The sequence below is a fragment of the Panthera tigris genome, chromosome B1, assembly GCF_018350195.1.
Source record: "Panthera tigris isolate Pti1 chromosome B1, P.tigris_Pti1_mat1.1, whole genome shotgun sequence".
NCBI classification, from domain to species: Eukaryota; Metazoa; Chordata; class Mammalia; order Carnivora; family Felidae; genus Panthera; species Panthera tigris.
The window spans coordinates 73,565,097-73,590,162 of NC_056663.1; the positions used below are offsets into that span (position 1 = coordinate 73,565,097).

A 25,066-nucleotide genomic window follows, 5' to 3' on the forward strand; every position below is an offset into this window, starting at 1 on the left:
ATATGTATTTTAACTAAGTTGTATTTTAAAGGTGACTTTTATAATACTTGTCTTGACATCTTCTCTGGACTTGACATCTTCTCTGGACTCTGGTAGGTGTGTTAAACCGCTCAAATATCTAGTCACAGAAATGATTATTTTGAAATGTTAATTTGAATTGGCATAAATATTATAGTACAGTATATGTATTTTAACTAAGTTGTATTTTAAAGGTGACTTTTATAATACTTGTCTAGTATTTCAATTAATCGTAATTAGACTGGCTTGCATTTTATATGCTGGCTATACAAGTATTTAAAGACATTCTTATGTGCCTTTAATCCTAGCCCGAGTAATTACTACATACCTCATTTTATAGGGTTTTTATTAGGGAATGTTTAGTGAAAGTTTCACTTTGCCTTTGCCTTAAAATTATGTCCTTTTATAGCGTGATGTAAATTTTACTTGGACTTTAGTATTTGTTGTTAACATGCTTACTTTTCCCCATTGTTAAATAAAGTATACTTTCCCTTCATATTTAATTAAAAATTGGGGGGGGGGATGGAGACAGGGTAATAGTAGTACATGCTTATAATAGACGATACAAAAGAAAATGAAAATCACTCATAATCCACCCACCAGATAGTGCATCATTCCCTCCAATCCATAGCCTGCTGTATACAACTATCATATTCATACTGTATAAAATATCCATATTCATATGCAAGCAACTGTCCATATTCATACTCTACATAACTTTGTATCCTGCTTCTTTTCACTGCATATGTCATTGTCTTACAATTTTTTGGAGGCCTCCCAGAATTTTGTTTTAAATGTTTATTTATTTTGAGAGAGAGCGTGTGCTCGTGCACCAGCAGGGAAGGGGCAGAGAGAGAGAGGGAGAGAGAGAATTCCAAACAGGCTCTGAGCTGTTGGCACAGAGCCCGATGTAGGGATTGATCTCACCAAGTGTGAGATCATGACCTGAGCCAAAATCAAGAGTTGGACGCTTGACCGACTAAACCAAGCAGGCGCCCTGAGGCTTCCTAGAATTCTAATATTTGTATGTACTATAATTTATTTATTTTTTCTTAAGTAGGCTCCATGCCCAGTGTGGAGCCCAATGTGGGGCTTGAACTCACAGTCCTGTGATCAAGACCTGAGCGGAGATCAAGAGTCCAACACTTAAACCGAATGAACCACCCAAGCACCTGTACTATAAACATTCCTATTGTAGAACATTTATTTTCAATTCATCACTGTTGTAAACATTGATGAATATGCTCACACATCACTTGTGCTAGGCAGAATAATGATTCTTCTGTACCAAAGAAGTCCACATCCTAAGCCCCAGAACCTGTAAAAACACAAAAAGCACTTTGAAGATGGAATAAATTAAGGACCTTGAGATGGGGGTATTATCTGGGTGGGCCCAATCTAATCACATGGGTTCTTAAAATAGGAGAACCTTTCCCAGTTGAGATAATATTATGAGATGTAACAATGGAAGCAGGGTCAGATGCTACATTGATGGCTTTGAAGATGGAGAAAGGGGACCATGAGCAAAGGAATGTGGGTGGCCTCAAGAAGCCAGAGAAGTCAAGGAAGAAAGCAAGTTCTCCCCCTCGAGCCTCCACATGGGAATAAATATAGTGTCTCCAAAATGATTTTAGCCCAGTGAGACTTGTGTGGGATTTCTGCCCTACAAGACTGTAAAATAATAAATTTGTGTTGTTTTCAGCCGCTAAGTTTGTGGGAATTTTTAATGGCAGCAATAGAAAACTAATACCGGATTTTTGCGCACATCTTTTACTCTTTCCCATAGGAATCGACTCCTAGAAGTCTTTAAAATCCCTTATATTGCCAATGAATTTATAACATCAGCAATGTGTAAAAGTGCCCCACCTCATTTGCCCTCATCAACCCTGAAACTCAATTTCCTGCATATCCTGTTGTTTCATTGAAATTGATGATAGTAATGACAACCAAATACTCATAGCATCCAATGGAACGTTACACTCACGCATTCAATCCTCACAACTCTGTGAGGTATGGTACCATTGCCATACCCATTTTCCAGAAAAGGGAGCAGAGACATGGAGAAGGTAGGAATGTGGTACAGCTGGAGTTAGACCCCAGGAAGTCTGGCCCCAAAGGGCATGCTCTTTAATAAGTGTTCCATTCAAATCGAAGGTCCCAAAGGGAAGGGTCAGTCTTTTCTACCTCCTTGATTACTCGAGTGATTGTCAAGTTTTCCCCGGTGTTACCGTAATCGTGTGGCAACAGTAATCGCGAAGAGCTCTAAGCACAGATTGACATCTAAGAGTTCACTCAGTCTGTAAAGAATCGCGGTAACATTTTCTCCTACCTTTGCTGCTTTGCTGGTGGCCCTTTGCTTCTCTCTCAACCACAGAATAATTGGAATATTCTCTAATAATTAAGACTCACTTCAACTGCCAGATCACTGTGAACCACCCCCTCCCCATTCCTTTACACCCACTACTACAGAATGGATACCACACCAGGTGCTAGAGACAACAGTGGACAGGACAAGAGGGGATGGCTGTATTAGGCCTGATGCCATAACACAGACCCTTACGAGAGTCAGGAGTCCAGGCCTCAATGCCAGCGGGTGAAACAAGGAAGAGGAAGCCACACCCCTTCCATTAGGGGCACAATCCAGAGCAGGCAACCTCGGTTTGCTCACATGCCAGACAGCCACTGCTTTTAGTCTTGGGGCTAAAGGATCTTCCAAAGTTAAGACGTTTACTTTCTCTTGTGTATAGTAGAATAAAAACTTACTTTGGTTTCTCGCGTTTTCCTGACGTAAAACTGGGGGATCAATGAAAGTAGAAAAATAGATTAGATCGACAATCATCCTGAACAGAATGTGCATCTAATGTCTCACTGTCTCCAGTGCAAGTTTTGAATTTGACTCTGAAAATGCTTTGGGACTGTTTCATCTTATTTTGTTGTGTGGTTAATACTTAACACAAAACTTACCATTTTCATTTTGGAGCAAGCAGCCCAGGGGCATGGGGTACATTCACACTGCTGTGCAGCAACACACCATCCATCGCCCCAAGTTTCATCTTCTCAAACGAAAGCCACACACCTTAGGGACGCCTGGGTGGCTCAGTCGGTTGAACATCCGACTTCGGCTCAGGTCATGATCTCACGGTCCATGAGTTCGAGCCCCGCGTCGGGCTCTGTGCTGACAGCTCAGAGCCTGGAGCCTGCTTCAGATTCGGTGTCTCCCTCTCTCTCTGCCCCTCCCCCGCTCATGCTCTGTCTCTGTCTCAAAAATAAAGATTAAAAAAAAATTAAAAAAAAAAACCAAAAGCCACACACCTTAGACGACAACTCCCCCCAGCCCCGGTCCACTTTCTCCGGGAATCTGACTGCTCTGGGTACCTCATGTAGGTAGAATCGTACAGTAATTGTCCTTTGACTGGCTTAGTCCATTTAGCATAAAGTTTTCATGGTACATCCATGCTGTGGCAGCATCAGAATTGCCCTCCTTTTTGAGGCTGCATATCCCATGGTACGTCTGTACCCTGCTTTGATTATCCGTTCATCTGTCAGTGGACACTTAGGTTGTTTCCACCTTTCAGCCGTTGTGAATGATGCTGCCAGGAACATGGGTGTGCAAACATTTGCCTAAGTCCCTGCTTTCAATTCTTTGGGGTATATACCTAGACCCTAAATTATGTTAACGTTATTCAACACTGCAGGTGGGAGATCTGCTTTACCCAAATCGGGATTCTAACTTGGCAACCTGAGTAGTTTCTAGCAGCTGTGCATGCCTGGAGGCGTCCCCTACAGAAAGGCAGTGCCTGGTTTACAGTACACTGGTCCTCCTTGTCCCAGGCTCCCGACGACCGCAACAAAGGGAAACTGAAAACAAACATTGCCAGCACACCTCTCAAAACTCTCTCCCACTGAATTTCCAATAAAGACAAAACGCAATGTAAAAATAAGACACTTTTATTCAAAGTTAAGAATGTTTTCCAGGTTGACACACATACATAGATAATTCCACCATCTTATGGATTTCTAAAATCACTGACAGGCAGATACGAACCGGTCTGGCAAACACGCATCGGCCACTTAACTCCCAAGTTTTTGTATTTGCACTAAGCCTGCTCACTCAGAGGGAAACCACTGGCCGGAATGTCCCTGCTGCTTTTGTTGCCCCCAGACTGGCATGACGGAGGGGAGGGAACGCTCCTGCTACACTGAACGGGCAGAACAGCGCTAGGCTCTCGGCTCCACCCAGCGGCCATGACCGCCAGGACCGGGAAGAGCCACCCCGCACCCCAAGCAGGGTCTGTCCAGGCCAGTGAGCACGCTGCTCAGCGGGGCTTCCCAACCAGCCCTTCTCCACACTGGCTGCACAGTATCGTCAATGGGGAACCTGAAACAAAATCCAGATGGCCTGAGCCACGGGTCAGCCCCGTGAGAATCTCTGGGAAGGCCACCGGATAAAGGTCATCTCCCAAGTTCCCTGGGAGTGGGGGAGGGGGGGTTCCGAAGCTGTGGAGAAACATAGCAGCCCTTTCTTTCTCAACTCTTACCTTCTTGGAAGTCTCTCTTATTCTAATTTCAAACACTGGGCATGTCAGACACACTTCTGAAATTATGAACTTATGCCATATGGATGCTAACGTCTCTAGCAGGGATTTGCAATGGGTTTAAAAAAACAGAGCACCTGGGTTTCATTAAAAAAATTTATTTTCATATAAAAGTGCCAAAATATCCACCAATGTCATAATCTATCTCAGCAACCAGTTTACGCTAGTAATCAAAACACAAGCCTCTTTATTCACATTGTTTAGAAATCAAATCCTTTTCACACATTCCCACAGTAGCTGGAGTCTCTAGATAGTGGGAAGCTTGCGCTCCTATCTGCCGTGGTAGTCCATATGTCCAGGTTCATATAGGCACGAAACGGGTTAAACCCCGGGTAGTACTCCTTGCACATGACAGCCTGGTTTTCCATGTGAGTCGAATGTTCCGTGGTGGGACTGATGGGGCAGCAACTTTCATATACATCACTTTGCGGGGCCCAGATGGAACCAAAAAGTCCAGACATTGGAGACAAGCTTCGGGTGCTTGTGAGGTAGGGCTGAAGTGTACATGAGGAGAGAAAAAAAATGTTTTTATTTTTAAAAAATATTTATGTTTGAGAGAGACAGAGGAGCGGAGAGAGGGGGAGACAGGATGCCAAGCGAGCTCTGTGCTGATGGCAGAGAGTCAATGCAGGACTCGGAACTCATGAACTGCGAGATCATGACCTGAGCTGAGGTCAGACGCTTAACCGAGGCTAGGCATCTAGGCCACCCGGTGCCCCAAGAAATGTTTTTTTTTAAAATAGAAGGTTTGGGGCACCTGGGTGGCTCAGTCAGTTAAGTGTCTGACTTTGGCTCAGGTCATGATCTCGTGGTCCATGGGTTCAAGCCCTGTGTCGGGCTCTGTGCTGACAGCTCGGAGCCTGGAGCCTGCTTTGGATTCTGTGTCTGCCTCTCTCTCTGCCCCTCCCCCACTTGCACTGTCTCTCTCTCTCTCTCTCTCTCTCTCTCTCTCAAAAATAAATAAACATTACAAAAATTTAAAAACACAAGCCTTAGAAAGGCAACATCAAGGTCGAATGTTTACCAGTGGACACCACAGTGGTAGCAATCCAAGATACTTGTAAGTTATTAATATTCTCAACCATCTGGGTTGCTTCGACTCCATTTTTCTCAAATGGAGTGATGTGAAATCCTCATCTAACTGGAATAAACTTATTTTCAACCCAAGGAAGGACCCACACAGGTCAAATGCCCTCAATCTATAAGAACTGTCTTGAGGGGCATCTGGGTGGCTCAGTCAGTTAAACGTCTGACTTGGCTCAGGTCATGATCTAGGGGTCCGTGAGTTCAAGCCTCACGTCAGGCTCTGTGCTGACAGCTCAGAGCCTGAAGCCTGCTTCAGATTCTGTATACTCCCCCTCTCTCTGTCCCTCTCCCACTTGTGCTCTGTCTCACTCTAAAAAATAAATAAATGTTAAAAAAGAAAAATTAGTGTCTTGAATGGATGTGAAAGGAAGAAGGTGTGGGACTTTTAGGCTCAGAAGGGTGCTGACAGGCAGGAAGCCCTCAGGACCCAGTCACGGAGGGCTTCCTGGCCCCAATTCAATTTTATCTACAGACCATCACCCTGACTTCTGTGATCTACAGGAACCAAGCCAGGCCTTGGCTGATCTGAACCTAACTCTGAAATTAAGGGAGACAAGGATTAAAGCAGCACCAGAAGGAACTTGCAAATGCCCCAGGGTCACAGCACTAACCGGAGAATTGAGGAGACTGGCATGTCCCCAGGCAGTCGGCATATTGGGCGGGGGACTCCAGGTAGACTGAGAGTTGTGATCCATAACATCTGTCTGAATTTCGGCAGGACAAGGGAAGCCATTGGGGTAATTCATGTTTTCTACAAAGAATGGGAGACAACAACACAGGTAAACATTTTTATGGCAAGATCTGCATTCTTACTCTTAGGCCAAAAACTTTCAAGGCCTTACTATATTGACAAGTCAAAGACAGGTATAAATACTCACCCCATGTGGACCAGGAGGGCCACTGTCATTCTCAGGGTTAAAACTATTTATCAGATACACTACCTGGGAAGCCCTCAGTGAGGAAGGTCTTCCTCTGGACTTGATGTTCTGTATTTGACAATGTGATGGGAATCTTTCTAATAAACACTACCGCAGATTGGAATCATGTCGAGAGTCTTACTAGTCCTCAACATTTTCCTTTATTACCTGTCATGCTAACCTCATGCTTCCGAAACCTAGATGTGTTTTTTTCTATACATAAACAGTTATGGTAAAGTTTAATGTACTAACTAGGTACAGTAAGAAATTAATGACAATAACTAATAAAATAGAAAAATTATAACAAAAGTTATGTGAATGTGCTTTCTTTTTCTCCTTCCCTCTCAAAAGATCTTATGGTACCATAGTCACCCTTCTTGTGATGATAGGAGATCATAAAATGCCCATGTAGGGAGATGAGGTGAGGTGAGGTAAAGGACAGACATTGTGACATAGTGTTAGGCTAGTGTCGACCTTCTGACAATACGTCAGGGGTCAGGGGGAGGATCATCTGCTTCTGGATGGTGGCTGGCCGCAGGTAACTGAAACAGAAGAAAGCACGACCGACCGGCTCACAGGGTGCTGCTGTCATGAACACAAGCCCCACCAGCACAGGAAGAAAGTTACCACAGCACCCCCCAGTGGTTAGCATGGAGCAACGCATACATTACAATGGGGGAAGTACATCTAATATACTGCTTACACCTTCCCTGAAAAGGCATGAGAAATCATGATCAGACTGTAACGTAGAATCAGAACACTCTGCAGTTTATCTTTTTGCATAGCTCTTATTGTTTACTATTACCGATGCTTGAGCCCAAGCATCTGTAATTTCCCAGAATTTCCCCTCCTAGCTCTGTTCCTTCCTTCTGCAGCACCACCCAGGGGCAGAAGAGTCAGGACTTGCTGAGGAACAAGCCCATAAATGCTCACATTTCACAAGGGGCTTGCCTGCCTCAAAAGTTCAGCAAACATCTAAAGCCTCAGCCTCCCAATGGATCATCTACAATCTTAGGTCCACGTAAATCCAAATGACCCAGTTCTACCAAATGGGAAGGGCTAACTAGTTTAGAGTTATCTGTAGAAGCCCCCAGACATCCAGGTTGAAAGGGCTTTTCGAGGCCATATAAAACTATACATGGGAGGCATGCACAACTGAACCCACATGAAGCCACTCAGCAGCTTCCTGTAAGGTCGTTCTCCACGGTTGCTCACTGTTAAGGGCACATTCTTAACAAACAAACAAATAACAACAATAAAAAAACCAAGCTCACGGACGCAGAGAACAGACTGGTGGTTGTCAGAGGCAGGGGTCGGGGCTGGTGGGGAGTGGGGTGTATGTGAAATGGGTGAAAGTGCTTAAGAGGCACAAACTCCCAGTTAGAAGATGAACCAGCCCTGGAGAGAGAATGTGCTGGCATGGTGAGGATAGCAGACAACACTGTACTGTGTATTTGCAAGTCGCCAGGAGAGACCCTGAAGGTTTTCATCACAAGAGAAAACCTTTGTAACAATGTACAGTGACAGATGGTAACCAGACTTACTGTGGCGATCACTTCCCAATATTTACAAATACGGAATCATGATGTTGTACACCTGAAACTAAAGAACGTTCTACACCAATTATATCAGTTGTTTTCAAAAAGGTACTCTTCTGCAATTAGTGCCTTAGACAGACTTAGACCTTAGACTTCAACCTTAGACAGACTTCCTGCTTTGACTTTCTGAGAGTAAAAGAATGACACTGGGATTGTTCGAATAGCTTTTACCTTCCGGAAAGGCATTATAATCATTCAGTTCCAACGGACAGTACACACTGGGGAACTGGCCTTCACAAGTCGCACTCCAATCAATGAAACTGCTACAAAAAACAAGAGGTGTAGTCTCAGAAATAGGATGTCAAAAGATCAAGAAAGGAAACCGATTTTATTGCCCTGCATCCTAATCACTGCTAATTCCTCAATTTTGCAAGATAAAAGTTGTACTTTCTCAAGTCACAGGATCAAAGACTTACTAACTGAATGCTCATCATCAATGACACAGCCTTGCAGGTTGGACGGTCGGTCGAACTAGGAGCACACTTCCTTTATAACCAGGTTTGTGAAGTCTAACGGGAGGCAGGATCCAAGGCCATGGCTTTATGAGCACTTTGGAAGAGTGACCGTGCTACCCTGAGGGTCTCAGCAAACACCTGACGGTTGTGTTATAAAATATCCACCTTTGCTCAAAGCAAGGCCAGCACTCACCTTACGTAAATCACAACCATAGAGACTATGATTCACCATAGATACTTCAATCACTGTTACAAACTGGATTCTCATTATAGATAGAAGGAAGTAAATACCACTGTAACAAGCTGAACCAAAAAAGAAAACTTCAAACAGATTCTGTGATTAAACACAGATAGCAACATTTTCTCAAGTTTTCATAATTGAATGCCATTAATATCCAACAGCAAAATTAAAAAACTGCTATAATGTAACTACTTTTCAATTCTCAAATTATTTGAGCTTTCTTAACACTTTAAACGTGTTCATGATGAACACCATGGAAAAATGGAAATCTTTTCTCTGCTAGGTGGTAGAAATTCTGAGTGATTGTTTTTTCAGACTTGCCTCTCTTAACAGATCCGTCTTTCCAACTTAAAAAGGAAGGTAATTACGTGGTCAACAGCTTTGTTATTTTTATTTCCGTTCATGTTTCTCTCAATCCGTGCTTTGTTATTTTCTGAGACATCACAATGCGACTCCAAAAGGCAGGAAACACCCAGCTAAGGTGCACTGGGGAAGAAGACTGGCCCCCAGTTGTGTAAGGCCTGCCTAACGGCAAGCCCTTAGGCTAAACAAGGCAAGGACCAGAGGAGAGAGCTGTACCTATTATGCACGGGGGCGGGGCCCTGCATCACGCCAGGCATGCTGTTCTCCACGGCACAGTTGTAGCTGCTTGTCACACACATGGGCTGCGTGGGCCATAGGTCTCCAGGTGGGTAAAGACCTAAGGAAGAGAACAAGGCCTCTCAGTCTACCTTCTTCCCCCTTGGCCTTCATCCCACCCTCCTTGCAGGACCAGCTCAACTTCCCTTCTCTCCTTCAAGAAAACACTCCCTGAATATCACCCACACATGCCGATCACTTCTATCTTCCCCAACCCCTTTCAGGATATACTTTCAAGATATGAAGTAGAAAGATGGCATGTGCTTTAACCTTCACTTCAGACGGTATAGGACTGTCTCCTGACCTAGATTACAAGATCACTGTAATAATTCAACAAGTATTTGAGGGCCTGCTCTCTGTAAGGCCCCATTTTTTTTTAATTTTTTTTTTTAATGTTTATTTATTTTTGAGACAGAGAGAGACAGAGCATGAATGGGGGAGGGTCAGAGAGAGAGGGAGACACAGAATCGGAAGCAGGCTCCAGGCTCTGAGCTGTCAGCACAGAGCCCGACGCGGGGCTCGAACGCACGGACCGTGGGATCATTACCTGAGCCAAAGTCAGACGCTTAACCGACCAAGCCACCCAGGCGCCCCTGTAAGGCCCCATTTTCGATGTCAAGGACACAGCAGTGGACAAGTTTACATTCAAGTGGACAGAGACAAACGAAAAAGGAAGAAGGAGAATATGGCAGGTGGTCTAAGTGCTATGCAGATAAACAGCAATTTTATTTATTTTTAAATGTTTACTTGATTTTGAGAGAGAGCACGAGTGGGGAAGGACAGAGAGACAGAATCTCAAGCAGGCTCTGTGCTATCAACACAGAGCCTAAAGCAGGGTTCAACCCCACAAACCATGAGATCATGACCTGAGCCAAAATCAAGAGTCAAATGCTTAACCGACTGAGCCACCCAAGGGGCCCCAACAGCAATTTTAAACAGGGTAATGAAAGGCCTCACTAAGGGAATATCTGATGGGTGGAAGATGTGAATAAGGTGAGAAACCAGGGGGGATGGGGGAGGCTCCAGGCAGGGGAATAGCACTTTCTGTAAAGGCTCCTGGTGAGTTCAGAACAGCAAGGATACCGGTGTGGCCAGCAAGGAGAGTAGTGGGGGATAAGGTCACAGAGATGACTGAGAGCCAGAGAGTGCAGAGTTTGTGGGCTCCCCAATTTAAGGATGGGGGCATTTACTTTGGATGGTATGGGGAGCTATTAGAAGGTTCTGAGCTTAGTGACTACAGGAGACAAGTCTCTACCAGTTTCTCACATTTCTGTACATCTTGCAGGCAGAGGCCCTAAATGCCTTTATTCTGGACTATCTTCTCAAGGATGTTTGGTAAGCAAAAGCCATGCAACCTATATACAGCCTCCCTCTGGAGCAAAAGGCAGGTATGCTTACTGCCCATTATAAAACATATGGGTTCCCTAAGCTCAGGGTTCCTTCCTGTAACATAACCCAGTATGCACATAGGTATCCATGTAGGACCCAGGGGAGTTGATGCAAACATGGTGATGTTCATGTAGCTGGCTTGGCCTCAGCCCTCTCTCAGCTTTATGTGGAGGAAATGGAGGCTGTCCCTCTGGGGAAATTGTACCTCCCACTCTACTACCTGAAGCAACACTGCTGGCTCAGTGGGGCCTACAACTCACTGAGGTTCCCCTAAATGCCTGGGTGTGGCTCACTGATGGTCAGACTAAGCTGAAACCGGATAGTGCCCACTGGGCTCTAGCAGCTGTCCGCCCCAGCATCCACTCTGCAGCACTGAAAATGAATACGGCCCCTCTGGTCAGGCACAGACCCAGGGTGGTTCTCAAAGCCAGCTCTTCTCTTGATGAACTGAGTTGTGCTTTTACTGACACAAGCTATTGCTAATAGCCTAGCTACTGGTCTGTCACTTGGAAAGCTACTAACTGGCAGATTAAAAGACACTTTGCTTTAGGGATGTGAAATGGGGAAACAAATGTTGGCTTCCAATTAAATCATCTGAGCCACTCGGGTAGGGTATCCTGAGGAAGGCAGCCTGGAATCAAGCTGCACACCCAGACGACCAGGACTGCTGCCTGTCATATCGGATGTGGGAGCACTTCCAGCACCACAAATGCACAGAGGGAAGAAACCACTTGTTTAGGATGCAGGACTACCACTGCCAGCCAGACTCATCACAGCTGCCTCGAGCTGGGGTGGGCCACATCATACTGAGCATTGCCGTCACCCACTCCTGGCACATGGACCACGCTGGACCCTGAACCCCGTCTCCAGGCCGTTACTGCTGCCTCCCCACTGCTGACACATTTCTGGTCACAGTGCTGCTGTTCATCCAACCAGCCGGCACAGCCACATCACTGCAGCCCCTGAAAGTAACCTGATCAGGACAGCTATCCCAACCAAAGCCACTCAGCAGTGGGTCGAGAGTCAAGGCATTTGGTGGTCCTTCTATACTCCCTACCACCCACAGACACCTGGGATGGCTGGGCTTGGAACAGCCTCCTCCAGTTCAACCCAAACAGGTTTCTGACCCTACTTCCTCACCTCCCCTGGTCTACATACTTATGTAAGGCAGTTTGGTACTGACTGGACCTGTGCCCAGAAAGGGAGCACTGGCCCTTGGCTGCTTCCTGGGTATGAAACAGGACTAAAGGGGTGTGGGGCAAGTGGGATACAGAGATCTGTTCTGAACATCCACAATTCTGCCCCGACCACTTCTAGACATGTGACACTCGTTTTTTGCCCTAATAGCAACCCTAGGCTGAGCTGGGGGGTAGACACTCTGGTGTCAGTCCAGCCAATAGGGGGCTGAGTGGGTTCACACTTATTTCTGGTCCAGTCACCTGGATTCTCTTGTTAGACTGAGGGGATCCTGGACCATAAGGATACCAATCACGTGGATGGGTACACTGCTCAGAGTCCCCTACACGGCCCATACAGGCCCAAGTGGGGGAACATATGGATCCCTGTAAGTTTCATAAAAAATGCCTTGACCCAGGGCACCTGCGTGGCTCAGTCGGTTAAGCATCCACCTTTGGCTCGGGTCATGATCCCATAGCTCATGGGTTCAAGCCCCACATTGGGCTCTGTGCTGATAATGAGCAGCTTGCTTGGGATTCTGTCTCTCTCCCTCTTCCCCTCTCTCCCGCTCTCTCTCGCAATAAATAAACATTTAAAATAATGCTTTGACCCTTATGGACAAAAGGTGGTACAAGTACGGTTTTGTTGTAAAAAAAAAAAAAAAAAAAAAAAAAAGTCACTGTTACAGTTACAGCTCTTGTGATGAGAGACAAGGATTCTATGGTGATGGAGGAGGAAAACCTCAGCACCCGGGGAGGGAGTGCCTTAGGTCTCAGGAGGTGCAGAGAACAGGAGGACATTCATGATCCCTCTTTTTCAGAATTGCCCTTGGAGTCTTCCTCAGGGAGGAAAATGTCCTGGTACAGCTCTTCCAAACTGTTGTTAGGGCCTTAAATGTGACTGCCGAGTCCGCCAAATTACATCACACAGTTCTGACCTCAACTGGTCACCTTCTCCCTTGACGTTTCCAGGGGATGGACTGGCTCCTGCCCCCTCCGTGCAAAGCACTTGAGCATCTCCGGTTGTCTCCTGCCTTCAATGCCATTATCAGCGCTCAGTCATTTGTGGTATGGATGGATGGACAGATGCCATCAGCTGGTGGCATCCATCAATGGGACAGCCTGGGCTATCTGCACGTAGGCAGAACCTCCACAAAGAAAGACTAGACTCAATTATTCAAAACTGAATTGGGAACCCAAAGGTTTACCGGCCAGTCAGGCCACACTCGAGACACTGCCAATCTGTATTCCCTGAATGATCAGGTCCCATTGCCAGGGCAGGGGGACAAGGGGGGGAAGCGGGGGCGGGGCAGGGGTAGCAACTGTAAATGACACCTTCTTCCCAGGGCAGTGTGTGTACCCCCAGAACGGTACTTCTCGTGCCAGTCACCAGTAGATCACGTAGCTTTCCAATGACTGTGGAGACCTCTCAGATGAGGATGCTCTTGGTTATTCAGGGGACGTCCCTGAAGGATAACTTGCTGTTTATGCACATCCTGTAGGCAGTAATCACTACGAGGGAGCCATCCAATCAGCAAAGATGGTATGAGATTTGTTTCCTAACATTAGCTGAAATGATCAAAGACACCACAACACCAGCTTGGCTCTGGAAGGCGTTCAGGTCAGCGCTAACTCACTGGCCAGGGTGTGGGGGACAGACTCACCCAGGCATTTTCCTGTAGGTCAAGTTGCAGGCTACATCATCATAGTCAAATTAAAAGATGTGGCCCCACCTTCTGTCAGAGTAATCGAGAACCACTTAAGGAGTGATGTACGCATGAGAAAACGGACCAGAAGCCAAGGCTACGCAGCAACAAGGGGTGTGTATATTGTTGTGAGACAATTTTCTATGGGTGTCTTTTCTGTACTTCCTGCAAGCAGGAAGCTAGCTGCCTATGTTCTGACCTACCTTTCCAAGGATGTTTACTAAGCAAAGCCTCAGGAGAGAGATAAGGTCTCTCTCTCTTCGGAGCAAGGGGCAAGCTTCTTTTTTTTTTAATTTTTTTTTAATGTTTTTATTTATTTCTGAGACAGACAGAGACAGAGCACGAGTGGGGGAGGGGCAGAGAGAGAGGGAGACACAGAATCGGAAGCAGGCTCCAGGCTCTGAGCTGTCAGCACAGAGCCCGATGCAGGGCTCGAACTCACAAACCGTAAGATCATGACCTGAGCCGAAGTCGGTTGCTCAACCGACTGAGCCACCCAGGCGCCCCAAGGGGCAAGCTTCTTTAACATTCAACAAAATAAATACAGTGTTTCCTGACTATTATAAAACACTTGGGTTCCCTAAGCTCAGGGTTCCTGTCCTGCACCCAGAGCCCATGCAGGTGGCCACCCGGGCCCACCTGCATCACCCATGGGACTGCAGTCCAGGACCTGCCATAAATACATCCATGTGCATGCCATTCATTGTGCTAAACGTCCTCTGTGCCTGACCCAGAAGTCTCCTGTCTTCTGCCAGTATCTATAAAAATGTGGTACACTAATTGGTTAACTTGTAAGTTGGGTAACCTCAGATCCTCCCCAGTTCTGGACAGAGAAAGGCTATGACTTATGTTAACATGGTCACTAAGGCTGCCGTGTTAAAAACAGATGGTAAAGCACTGATGGTTGTTAACCAGACTTACTGTGATCATTTTGCAATATACACACATATCAAATCATTACATTGTACACTGTATAAGTCAATTAAACCTCAATTTAAAAAGAGAAAATTAAAAAGAAATTAGATGGCAAGGTGAGAGCAGATGCAGGGAGATCTGTCAGGAAGTTATCGTGACAGCCCAAGAGAGAAACAATGATGGCCTGGACCAGGGTGATTATGGTGGAGGTGAGGAGAAGCAGTCAGATCCTGGTTGGAAGGCAGAAGACGAACAGAAGACAACAGATCATGGGTGGGCGACAAGAAAAACAAGTCAAGATTTCTGGCCTGAGCAACAAGAAAGACCAAATGGGAAGGCTGTAAGGTGAGCAGGAGTGAGGGAGGCTGAGCACTGGGATACCCGCTGCATCCCCAAGTACAGATGTCAAATGGCAGTTGGCTATAAGACAGTGGCATTCAGGAGAGAGGCCCAGGCTAAAGGTGCAAATGTGGGAGTCATCAGGGTGGAGGGAGCACTTAGGTTTGCAGATGGATGAGACCACCACAGGACTGTGCACAGAGACAGCACAAGGTGGCATGACAGGCCGGGGGGTACTGAATCGGAAACCCTAAAACTTAAGGGCCAGAGCAGAACGTCTAAGGTCTGCAATAGGTCACCATGGAGATGGGAAGACTGAGAAGTGTGGGACTTCACAGCATGGAAACCGCTAGGGCCCCTGCAGACAGTGTCTTGGGGGAGTGGTGGAGCACAGCCAGTTTCAGAGGAGAAGAGGAGGAAAGGAATCTGATAGCAAGCACAGACTACTCTTCTAAGTTCCCCCAAAGAGAGGCACGACATAGCTAGAGAAGGGGGTCGAGAGAGAGGGTTTGGGCTGTTGGTTTTTTAAAGGTGGGAAGTATCACAGCTGATGGAATGACCCCCAGAGAAAACCAGCTGATGGCAGAGGGATGGGCAATGCACTGAAACAAGAGCCTTGGGGAGGAGCACCACACTGATAATTCAACAGGTTGAAACAGGAAGGAGCAGAAGATGTTGTGACTGGTGGTGCATGGACGGGGCAGTGGGAGCCTTCCGAAGGCCTCCAACTGTCTCTTTCCTTCCCAGGGAAACACCAAGCAATATCAGCTAGGAGGATGAGGCAGAAAGCACTGGAAGTATGAGCACAGAGGAGGGAACAGATAAGGGCCCAGAGAGTCGCAGCCATGGGGTCACGTGAAGCGAGGGCTGTGGACGTACAGAGCAGTGGCTGCTGTGTGTGCTTCTGCCCACTGTTCTCCAGCCTCACTCACTGGCACTGCAGCCGGCAGAGAAGCCACAGAACCTGGCAGAACCCTGACTGTGGTTTTGCAAGGTGTCTGCAGTGAAAGGAGGTAGCAACGGAGAGACTGTAACGAGGATGGGGGAACTGGGGCTGGGCAAAAAGCAGCTGTGTGAGGAAGGGCAGGGACGGCAGAAGGAGATGGGGCCAGTGCTCTGCAGACAGTCACTCTGAGCAAGATCTAATTCTCTAGTGACTTGAGGATCCAACCAAGGACTATAACAGGTGATTCAAAACTAATTGCAGGGGTGCCTGAGTGGCTCAGTTGGTTAAGCATCTGACTCTTGATTTCGGCTCAAGTCATGATCCCAGGGTTATGGGATCAAGCCTCGCATCATGTTCCACACAGAGCATGGAGCCTGCTTAAGGTTCTCTCCCTCTCTCTCTCTCTCTCTCTCTCTCTCTCTCTCTCCTCTGTACCTTCCCCATTCTCTCTCTCTAAAATAAAATAAATAAACAAAAGTAATTGCAGATTATTAACACCAAGAACAAGGTAAAAGGCACTTGAAACATACACACATGCAAAAAAACAGATTAAGACTCTAGACAACATGTAAGTCTCCACCTGACAACACATACAGACAGATACAGACAGAATACCATTTTAAGGCATATCTGTTTGACAGTTTTTATTTTTCCCCATCAACTAAATCTTATCTTGTCTACTACCTTAAAGAAAAAAGGTAGTACTACCTAAATTTTGTCCAAATCTTGCTTCAGCAACATTACTGAATTCAAGAGTTTTTTTTAATTGAAAACACTTATTTTATTGGATTAGTAGTTGGATCCAACTCACAAATAATTTATTTCTAATGACAATGCAACAACAGCAAGTCCAAAATGTATCCAAAGAACAGCACAGAAGCCTATGCTTTCAGAGTTGGCTCCAATGCATAGAGTTTTCAAATCTAGTCTCATTTATATGAGCAAAAGCAAGTACATGCGTTAAAGCTAAATGATGCCACGGGAGTGAACATCAGGTTTATCCTGCCACGGTTCCTGACCCTAATCACGTGGGAAGCAGGCACTAGAAGAAAACAGGAGACACAAGACAAGAGCCAAGAGAGGTAACAAAGAGAACTGGAGAAGAAAAATGAGGGAGACTGGAGTTAACGTCCTACAGAGACCCCAGGAGGGAGCGGGGTTTGGTTTTCCCTCCCACTCACATCATTTCCACACCCCTGGGACGCTGTCCTCCCCACCTGGGGGTAGCCTGCAGGAGCTCAGCTCCTGGTCTCAGGTCGCGTACAGGGAGCGAGGCTGGTCACTGAGGCTGCGAGGCCAGGTTAAGGGACTTCTAAGACATGGGGAGGCAGGGAGGACAGGGAGAGAGTGGGAAAGGTGGAAGCAGGCTCAGGTGCCTGGACTTGACCCATGGCATGCTGTCCAACCAGAGCTTACCTTTGCTTTCTCTATTTCTCTGTTACCTCAGACAGGCAAAGGTGGACCACACATAGCAGTAGTCCCCTGCAAAGCACCCCGTGCTATACTCGGGCCACAGGGCACCTGTACCCTGGCTCTAAACGAGGGGGCAGCCCAATCAGAGACCTCAATGAAGCCAGTCCAGAGGGCAGGTACATTCCCAACGTACGAAACCCAGTGACATGGCTTGAACAAGAGGGCGCTGGGCGAAGCCCCGGCCCCACCCGACCTGCCTGTCTTGGCAAGCTCCCCGACCTGCGGTGTGGAGCACCTGGCTGCTGTCTGCTCCAAGCGTATGTGCCTCACCTTTATCTTCTTCGACACCTGCAGGCCCGGCAGGAAGGCTGGGACAGGGAGGTTCTGCATACCGTGGGACATTATTCACGTTTCTGTGGAGAAAGTGAGAGAATGAGGATCTACTCATTTCTTCTGTACAAGGACATACCAAATTTGTTCACTGAGTTTTTACAGACATTCTTCCCACAAGAAACATAAAATACTAGACACACAATGGTACACGGCCAGAAAAGGGCTGAGGAATAGTAAATTCCCAAGACCCAGCAGAGCCTTTCTTAAATAAACAACAAAACAAGTTTAACTAAGGTAGCTAAGGTGAACTGCAGATTCACCATCAGCCCACCACCAGCTGGCAGCAAGAATTAATCCCTAATTTACTTCCTACCTCTAGCAAAACAGTTCACAGACAGCTTTGTCTCCTATGCTGAGTTTCCTTCTTTACAACCCCATCAATTTAGTTTTAATGACAGCCTCCTGTCCTCTCACTATGTGACCAGCGCCTAAGGAAAGGTGATCACATGCCCACTCTGAAAACCTCTGCCGGCTGCGTACCCTCCTCTTCTCCCACTCAATAAAAGCCACTTGTTGATTTTGTCCCATGCGGTGGCAAGCATCACACAGCAGAATTGTTATCATGGGGGTAGCTGCTGGGGTCTTGCAAACTTCCCTAAGTCATGGGCGTCCAGTTTTATTTCAAGTTGTAGCAAAGCGTTGATGACTCCAATCCCTACAACTACTGCAGTTTCTCTGTCTGCTTTCAGGAACGAGATGTGTTCCAATGTGGCTACGTCACTGGGCACCCCAGAGATCATGAAATGTGTTTCCTTGGGAGGATCCTGCCTCCTGAATGATGAGCAAAATTGGGCTGTATTTTCCCACATCCTTAAAAAGTTTTCCTATTTTCACCCGCAGAACCAAGTACAAGGAAGAAGCAGTGACAGGAAAAGCAGTACCTACAACACACCGTCAAAGCTAGGAAATTAAAAACTCACGTGGGATTGCAGATGTTATGAGAAAGATTCAAGGAGATGGGAGTTTCTGAAGGAAAGTCATTTTGGGAAACATTGTCTCCTGCATAAAAACAAAAACATTATCATTATGTTTTACACATGTAATTCAACTGTATTATGTATTAAAGAGCAGATGGCTAATATCTCCAACCCTTAATGAGCAAGTTCTCACTTTAAAATGATTTTCACATTCAGTAATTTTATTTTATTCTTTTAAATTTTTCCCAACATTTATTTATTTTTGAGAGAGAGAGAGAGACAGAGACAGAGTGTGAGTGGGGGAGGGGCAGAGACAGACGGAGACAGAATCGGAAGCAAGCTCTAGGCTCCGTCTGAGCTGTCAGCACAAAGCCTGATGTCGGGGTCGAACCCATGAACCGTGAGATTATGACCTGAGCCGAAGTCAGATGCTTAACCGAGTGAGCCACCCAGGCACCCCTCAGTGATTTTATTTTTAAAAAATCTCTATTATAGGGGTGGCCTGGGTGGCTCACTCGGTTAAGCATCCGACTTCGGCTCGGGTCATGATCTCGTAGTTCGTGAGTTCAAGCCCCACATCGGACTCTCTGCTGTTAGCACAGAGTCTACTTCAGATCCTCTATCCCCCTCTCTCTCTGCCCCTCACTCACTTGCACTCTCTGTCTCAAAAAATAAACATTAAAAAAAATCTCTATTATATTTATCTTCATTGAAAAGTTACTGAAATTCAACACTTAAATTTATGAATTTTGGATTAATGGTGTTTTAATTTTGGCAAAAAGCTGAAATCATTAATATCATGTAACTTTCTCATAGGGGTTTTTCTGATAAAAGAAATCTTGCTATATAAATAGATCCCTGCAATTTATAAAAGTAATACATATTTACTGTAAGAAATCTATGAAAATAAACGTAAGTTTAAAGAAGAAAAACAGGGGGTGCCTGGGTGGCTCAGTCGGTTGGGCATCCGACTTTGGCTCAGGTCATGATCTTGCGGTCCGTGAGATTGAGCCCCGCGTCGGGCTCTGTGCTGACAGCTCGGAGCCTGGAGCCTGTTTCGGATTCTGTGTCTCCCTCTCTCTCTGACCTTCCCCCATTCATGCTCTGTCTCTCTCTGTCTCAAAAATGAATAAACGAAAGAAGGAAGGAAGGAAGGAAGCAAGGAAGGAAGGAAGGAAGAAAGAAAGAAGAAAAACAGAAGTCACCTGCAATTATACTGCCATTCAACATTTAGACATATTTCCTTACAATCTCTTTTATGTGTACACATACATATAAAATTGGGGTCATGCTTCACATATACGTTGTCCTTATGGTCTTTTACACCATAATTATGCTGGGGACATTTTTCTGACAGTACGTAACCCTCAAACAACTTGTAAACTACATATTAAGCCACTGTACAGAAACTATGAATAATTTTTTTCATCTTGCTCTCTCAGCCTTTCCCCCAAGCAAAACTGCATTTCTATTTTTTTGTTAGTAAGGACCGATTTTTCAGAATCTTATGTTTGCATCATCAGGCAAACTTTGTCTTCAGTGGTGGATGGAGCTGGGCTTGGTGTAGGCTGTGGAACTCAAGCTTCCTCAGGCCAAACATATCCCGCTATCAAAGCGCGTGTACCTGCCTGCCTTCATCTGAGCCTGTGTGTCTCCATGTGGGCGACAGTGTCTCCTAGAGGGGGGCAGGACTGCTGAGTTTCTTGGGGGTTGAGAAGATCTTATCTTTTTATCCCTAAAGCACACTGCACAGTAATAAACACTGCCTATCAGTGATATTAAAATTTTATGGGGGGTCATTAAGAAAACAGTGTCTCAAAAGGCTCCTGGGGAGGGAGAGGATAATGAAAGAAAGTCTGAGAAATGCAGCTTGAAAATACGCGTGGGTGCTTTCTGTCGGTTTTTATGGTTACTAGGGCCCTGGTCTCTCAGACAAGACCTTCTTTTATAGGTCTCACTGCCGGTGGGAGACAGAGAAGAGAAGACAGCCCGGAGGCTGCTGAAGGGAATGGTCCATGGCTTGAAGCAGCCTGTCTTGGGGGGAGGAGACAGGGTTCAAGCAAACTGGGGTGTGGAACAGGCTGCCAACCTCTCTGTGCCCGGGACCTCAAATCTCAGACTGGCACGGGGACATCAGCCCTGGCCCCTCAGGGTTACTTGGGAGCAGTGTGAGTGTGATGGGTGAACAAAGGCCTCACAAATGTGAGTTTCTCAATCTCACCCTTACACAAAGACTAAGCTGAAAATAACAGTGAAAAGGAATGAATTCCATCTTTATATAGACACAGAGCTTTAAAATAACATTAAGTGAAAGAAGCAAAATGCAGAATGATATACTGAAGTATGATTTCCCTTATGTAAGTTAAAAACAATAATTCTATACTTTGTTGATGGATATATAAATGTAAGATAAAATATGGACTAAAAGAACATGTGCCAAGTTCATGACAGTGGGCAGTGACTCAGGGAGGCCAAAGTGGAAAAGACTATAAAGCACTATTAAAAACAAAAACAAACCCAAGGGTAAAGATAGCGAAAGTAAGAGTAGTTAATTCTCTGACCTTTCCCAAATCCTCAAATTTCTCAAAAATAAGAGAAGGCCACAATGTTCACAGCATTATTCACAATAGCCAAAACGTCGAAACAACCTGAGTGCCCATCAAAATGAGATATGTGCATGCAATAGAGTATGATTTGGCCTTAAAAAAGAAGGATGGGTGACCCTTGAAGACATTATGCCAAGGGAAATAAGCCAGACACAAAAGGACGACCACCGTGTGATTCCACTTAGACACCAGAGTAGTCAAATTCATGGGGACAGGAAGTAGAGGTGAGGCTTCCAGGGGCTGCAGGAAGTGAGGAATGGACAGCTGTTGTTTAAAGGTACAGAGTTGTGGGGCACCTGGGCGGCTCAGTCAAGCATCTGACTTCGGCTCAGGTCATGATGTCACAGTTTGTGAGTTCGAGCCCTGTGTCAGGTTAGCTCAAGCCCAGCTCTGGGTGAGCACGAGCCCTGCTTCAGGTGAGACCCACTTCTCTCTCTCTCTCTCTCTCTCTCTCTCTATCTCTCCCCCCCCCCGCCTGCCCTTCGTGGGATTCCCCCCTCCCCCTCTCTTAGATAGATAGATAGATAGATAGATAGATAGATAGATAAAGGTGCAGAGTCTGTCTGGGGTGATGGAAAAATTTGATGGTGGTGATGGTTACACAATATGAGTGTACTTAACACCACTGAATGGTACATTTAAAAATGGTAAGTTCTGGGGGCGCCTGGGTGGCTCAGTCAGTTAAGTGGCCGGCTTCAGCTCAGGTCATGATCTTGCGGTTCGTGAGTTTGAGCCCCATGTCAGGCTCTGTGCTGACAGCTTGGAGCCTGGAGTCTGCTTGGATTCTATGTCTCCCTCTCTCTCTGCCCCACCCCCTCTCACACTCTGTGTCTCTCAAAATAAATAAACGTTAAAAAAAATTTAAAAATGGTAAATTCTGTGTTATATATATTTTACCATAATAAAAACTTGCAAGTGAAAAAAGGAATGCAAAAGTTCTTTGAACTGTGTCAAAGTTAGACATTAAATGATGGTGATGATGGTGATGATGATGATGATGATGATTTAGGGAGAGGGAAAGGAAGGAGGAAAGAACAAAAGAGTGAATGAAATCCAAAGCTAAGTAAACACTCCAATCTGCAGTCCCGCATGTACTCCAGGCCCTGGAAAACAGATCCAGGTCTCATACTGGGCTAGGCAGCAGGCCAGGAGGGAGGACAGATGGGAGGGAGGGCAGGGGGGAGGCGGGAGGCAGAGGCAGGAGGGAGGGCAGGTGGGAGGGAAGACAGGAGGGAGGGCGAGAGGCAGGGGCAGGACGGAGGGCAGGAGGCAGGGGCAGGACGGAGGGTAGGTGGGAGGGAGGACAAGAGGGAGGGCAGGTGGCAGGGAGAGCAGGAGGGAGGGAGGGCAGGTGGGAGAGAGGACAGGATGGAGGGCAGGTGGGAGGGAGGGAGGGAGGACAGGCGGGAAGGCGGGAGGCAGGGCAGGAGGGAGGGCCGTTCCCAGGGCTGGGTGTACTCCCAGGACTCACCGCCTGGCAGGAAGTGCTGACGGCCCACCGCGGGCTTCTTGTCCCCGTCAGAGCTGCTGCTGCTGCTGCTCCAGCTGCCCCAGCTGCCACGGCTGGCCCGAACGCCGCCCGAGGAGCTGCCGCAGTCGGAGCTGGAATCCGAGCAAGACTTCTCCACACACTTCTTGCCAGTCTTCTGGTAGTAACCCTCTGCAGGAAGGAAGGGAGAAGTCATACCTCATTCGAACAACTTTCAACTTGATGCCATGTCTACTAAGGAGATAAGTGAAGTTATGAAGAAGGCCAGGTTCACGGTCAGGGTCTGCTACCTCTGCACATCTAGCAAGAAGAAAGAAGTTAACTACAACCAATAACAGGACTTTAAGAAACAGTGAGGGATGAGCTGTGTCTACTCTGCCTGCGGGATGGGTGATTACACCTGGCTGGGGCTCAGACTGTCAATACCAAGCATACCCTTGATCTAAAAGTGGTTCTGGAAATAAACACTCTGTGAAGAAAACTGAGCTACTTGATCAGACTGGAAATTTATAGGTAATTTCCCCCTCTCTTTTATGAAGATACCTCCTAAGAGCTTCAATGTACTGGGGCACTGGCTGGCTCAGTCAGTACAGCATGCAATTCTTGGTCTCAGGGTTGTAAGTTCAAGCCCCATGTTGGGTGTAGAAATTACTTAAAATGTTAAAAAAAAAAAAAAAAAAGAGCTTCAAAGTACTATTTATGCATGAGTGGAATGAACCCCCAAGAAGACCAAAAGGCAACACATGTGTCAAGGGAATGAATGAGAGGACAGAGAAAGAAACTCCCGAAATCTGCCAGCCATGTGCATGGAGGACATGGACGTGTGTCTGGGAACACGGTGTTGGCAGACAGGACTACAACTCCCCCACACCGTCCCCCACACGTGCAGTCAACTTCAGTGGCCCTGGAGCCTCCTGCTACCCCTTAGTCTAGCTCGGACTTAGCTTTGGGTGCCCTCTACCTCTCACTCCCAGAGGCGCTGCCGGGAAGTTCTTGGGAGGGACGGCAGCCTGGCTGTGCAGGAACTGCCTGGCTTGGGTGTGTGAGAAGAACACAGTTCTCACCCGGCTGTCCCCAGAGGGAGCAACCACCGTTCCTTCAGCACTGCGCAGGAGGACAGTTGAGAATGGCCAGATTTTAGGGAGGAGGGGACAACACTCGAGGCCTGCCCGGGTTCAAAAGAATCTCAGGTTTACAGTGTCATCCTGACAGCTTTCCATTCAGGCGTCAATAACCTAAGTTGCCTCTGAAGCGATAACCTCATCAAGGTGTCACTTCTTTACAGTGGCTACTTCCTGGAGGAACCAAAAATCCCAACAGAAGCACTGCTCATAGCTCAACATAGTCACACACCTGCCTCTTCCTGTGCAGCAGGTAAACTGCTCCCAATGCCAGCATCTGTCTTACAAATTTCCCCCGGGTTTTCCTGTATACACCAGTTTCTGACATCGACGTCACTGCTCAGCTCAGGCCTTTCAAATGCATTGCACACAAGTTTTAATTCACTCTGTTCAGAAGGCCTAGAAGAACCACAAAAAACAAACAAACAAATCACATCCACATGTTATCATCCAACCATCCTTGCTTTCCATGAGACTTACCAGAGGTGAAAATGAACCTGGGACAACCCAAGACCTCCGCTCTTTGTGTTTTGGGGGAGAAGACACTGAGTAAGGGAGTGGTATCAAAAAGACAAAAGATTTTTGCTGTTTTAGAACTACAATCAATCTGGAGCTCATTTAATCTACTCTATACTTCACACTGAGAGGAATAAAACTCCATAAAGTTAAATAAGTGATGGAGTCCCTCCGTCACCTCATAAGTGGCAGGTCCAGGTCCAGAACCCAGGACTCTTGGCTCATCCTCCTTGGCTTTAGTGACAGGTATGATTCTTAATAGATGAACCTGCTGCCTGGTGTCTGGGGGAAGGTACTGAGCGTTCATTTATATCTCTTCTCATCCATTCATTTAGCAAACATTTATTGAGTGACTACCATGTGCCATGTATTGTTAGGAAAGTTGCGCTTACAAAGCATAAAGTTCTTTCCCCAGGGAGCTCACAGTCCAATGATAACATCTCTCTACTAGACCGTGAACTGGGGAAAGAACTGTAATGGTTTTGTAAATGGCAAAATAGAAATGGGTAGAGGACGCCACAGGAGTCCACAGATGGCTATTCACATTGCCTAACTGCAGTACCTCACGTCAGGTTTGTAGGATGGCAGTTAA

At 46.4% G+C, this 25,066-nt stretch overlaps 1 protein-coding gene across 3 annotated transcripts in view; it reads right to left on the reverse strand.

Moving 5' to 3' along the window:
- Positions 1-4,695: 4,695 nt before the first annotated feature.
- The window catches only part of TMEM131L (transmembrane 131 like), a 169,527-nt gene continuing 149,156 nt past the window's right edge, over positions 4,696-25,066 (reverse strand). Inside the window, exons 28-35 of one of the 3 annotated variants that reach the window (XM_042983743.1) lie at positions 24,191-24,357; positions 22,820-23,008; positions 18,746-18,824; positions 17,763-17,845; positions 9,490-9,610; positions 8,386-8,474; positions 6,311-6,450; positions 4,696-5,107 (exon numbers count right to left, since the gene is read on the reverse strand). In XM_042983743.1, coding sequence (XP_042839677.1) covers positions 4,832-5,107; positions 6,311-6,450; positions 8,386-8,474; positions 9,490-9,610; positions 17,763-17,845; positions 18,746-18,824; positions 22,820-23,008; positions 24,191-24,357 — 1,144 coding nt within the window. In that variant the 3' untranslated portion in view covers positions 4,696-4,831. Of the gene's footprint in view, positions 5,108-6,310; positions 6,451-8,385; positions 8,478-9,489; positions 9,611-17,762; positions 17,846-18,745; positions 18,825-22,819; positions 23,009-24,190; positions 24,358-25,066 lie in introns of all 3 variants that reach the window. The other 2 variants (XM_042983742.1, XM_042983744.1) reach the window with 2 other exon arrangements.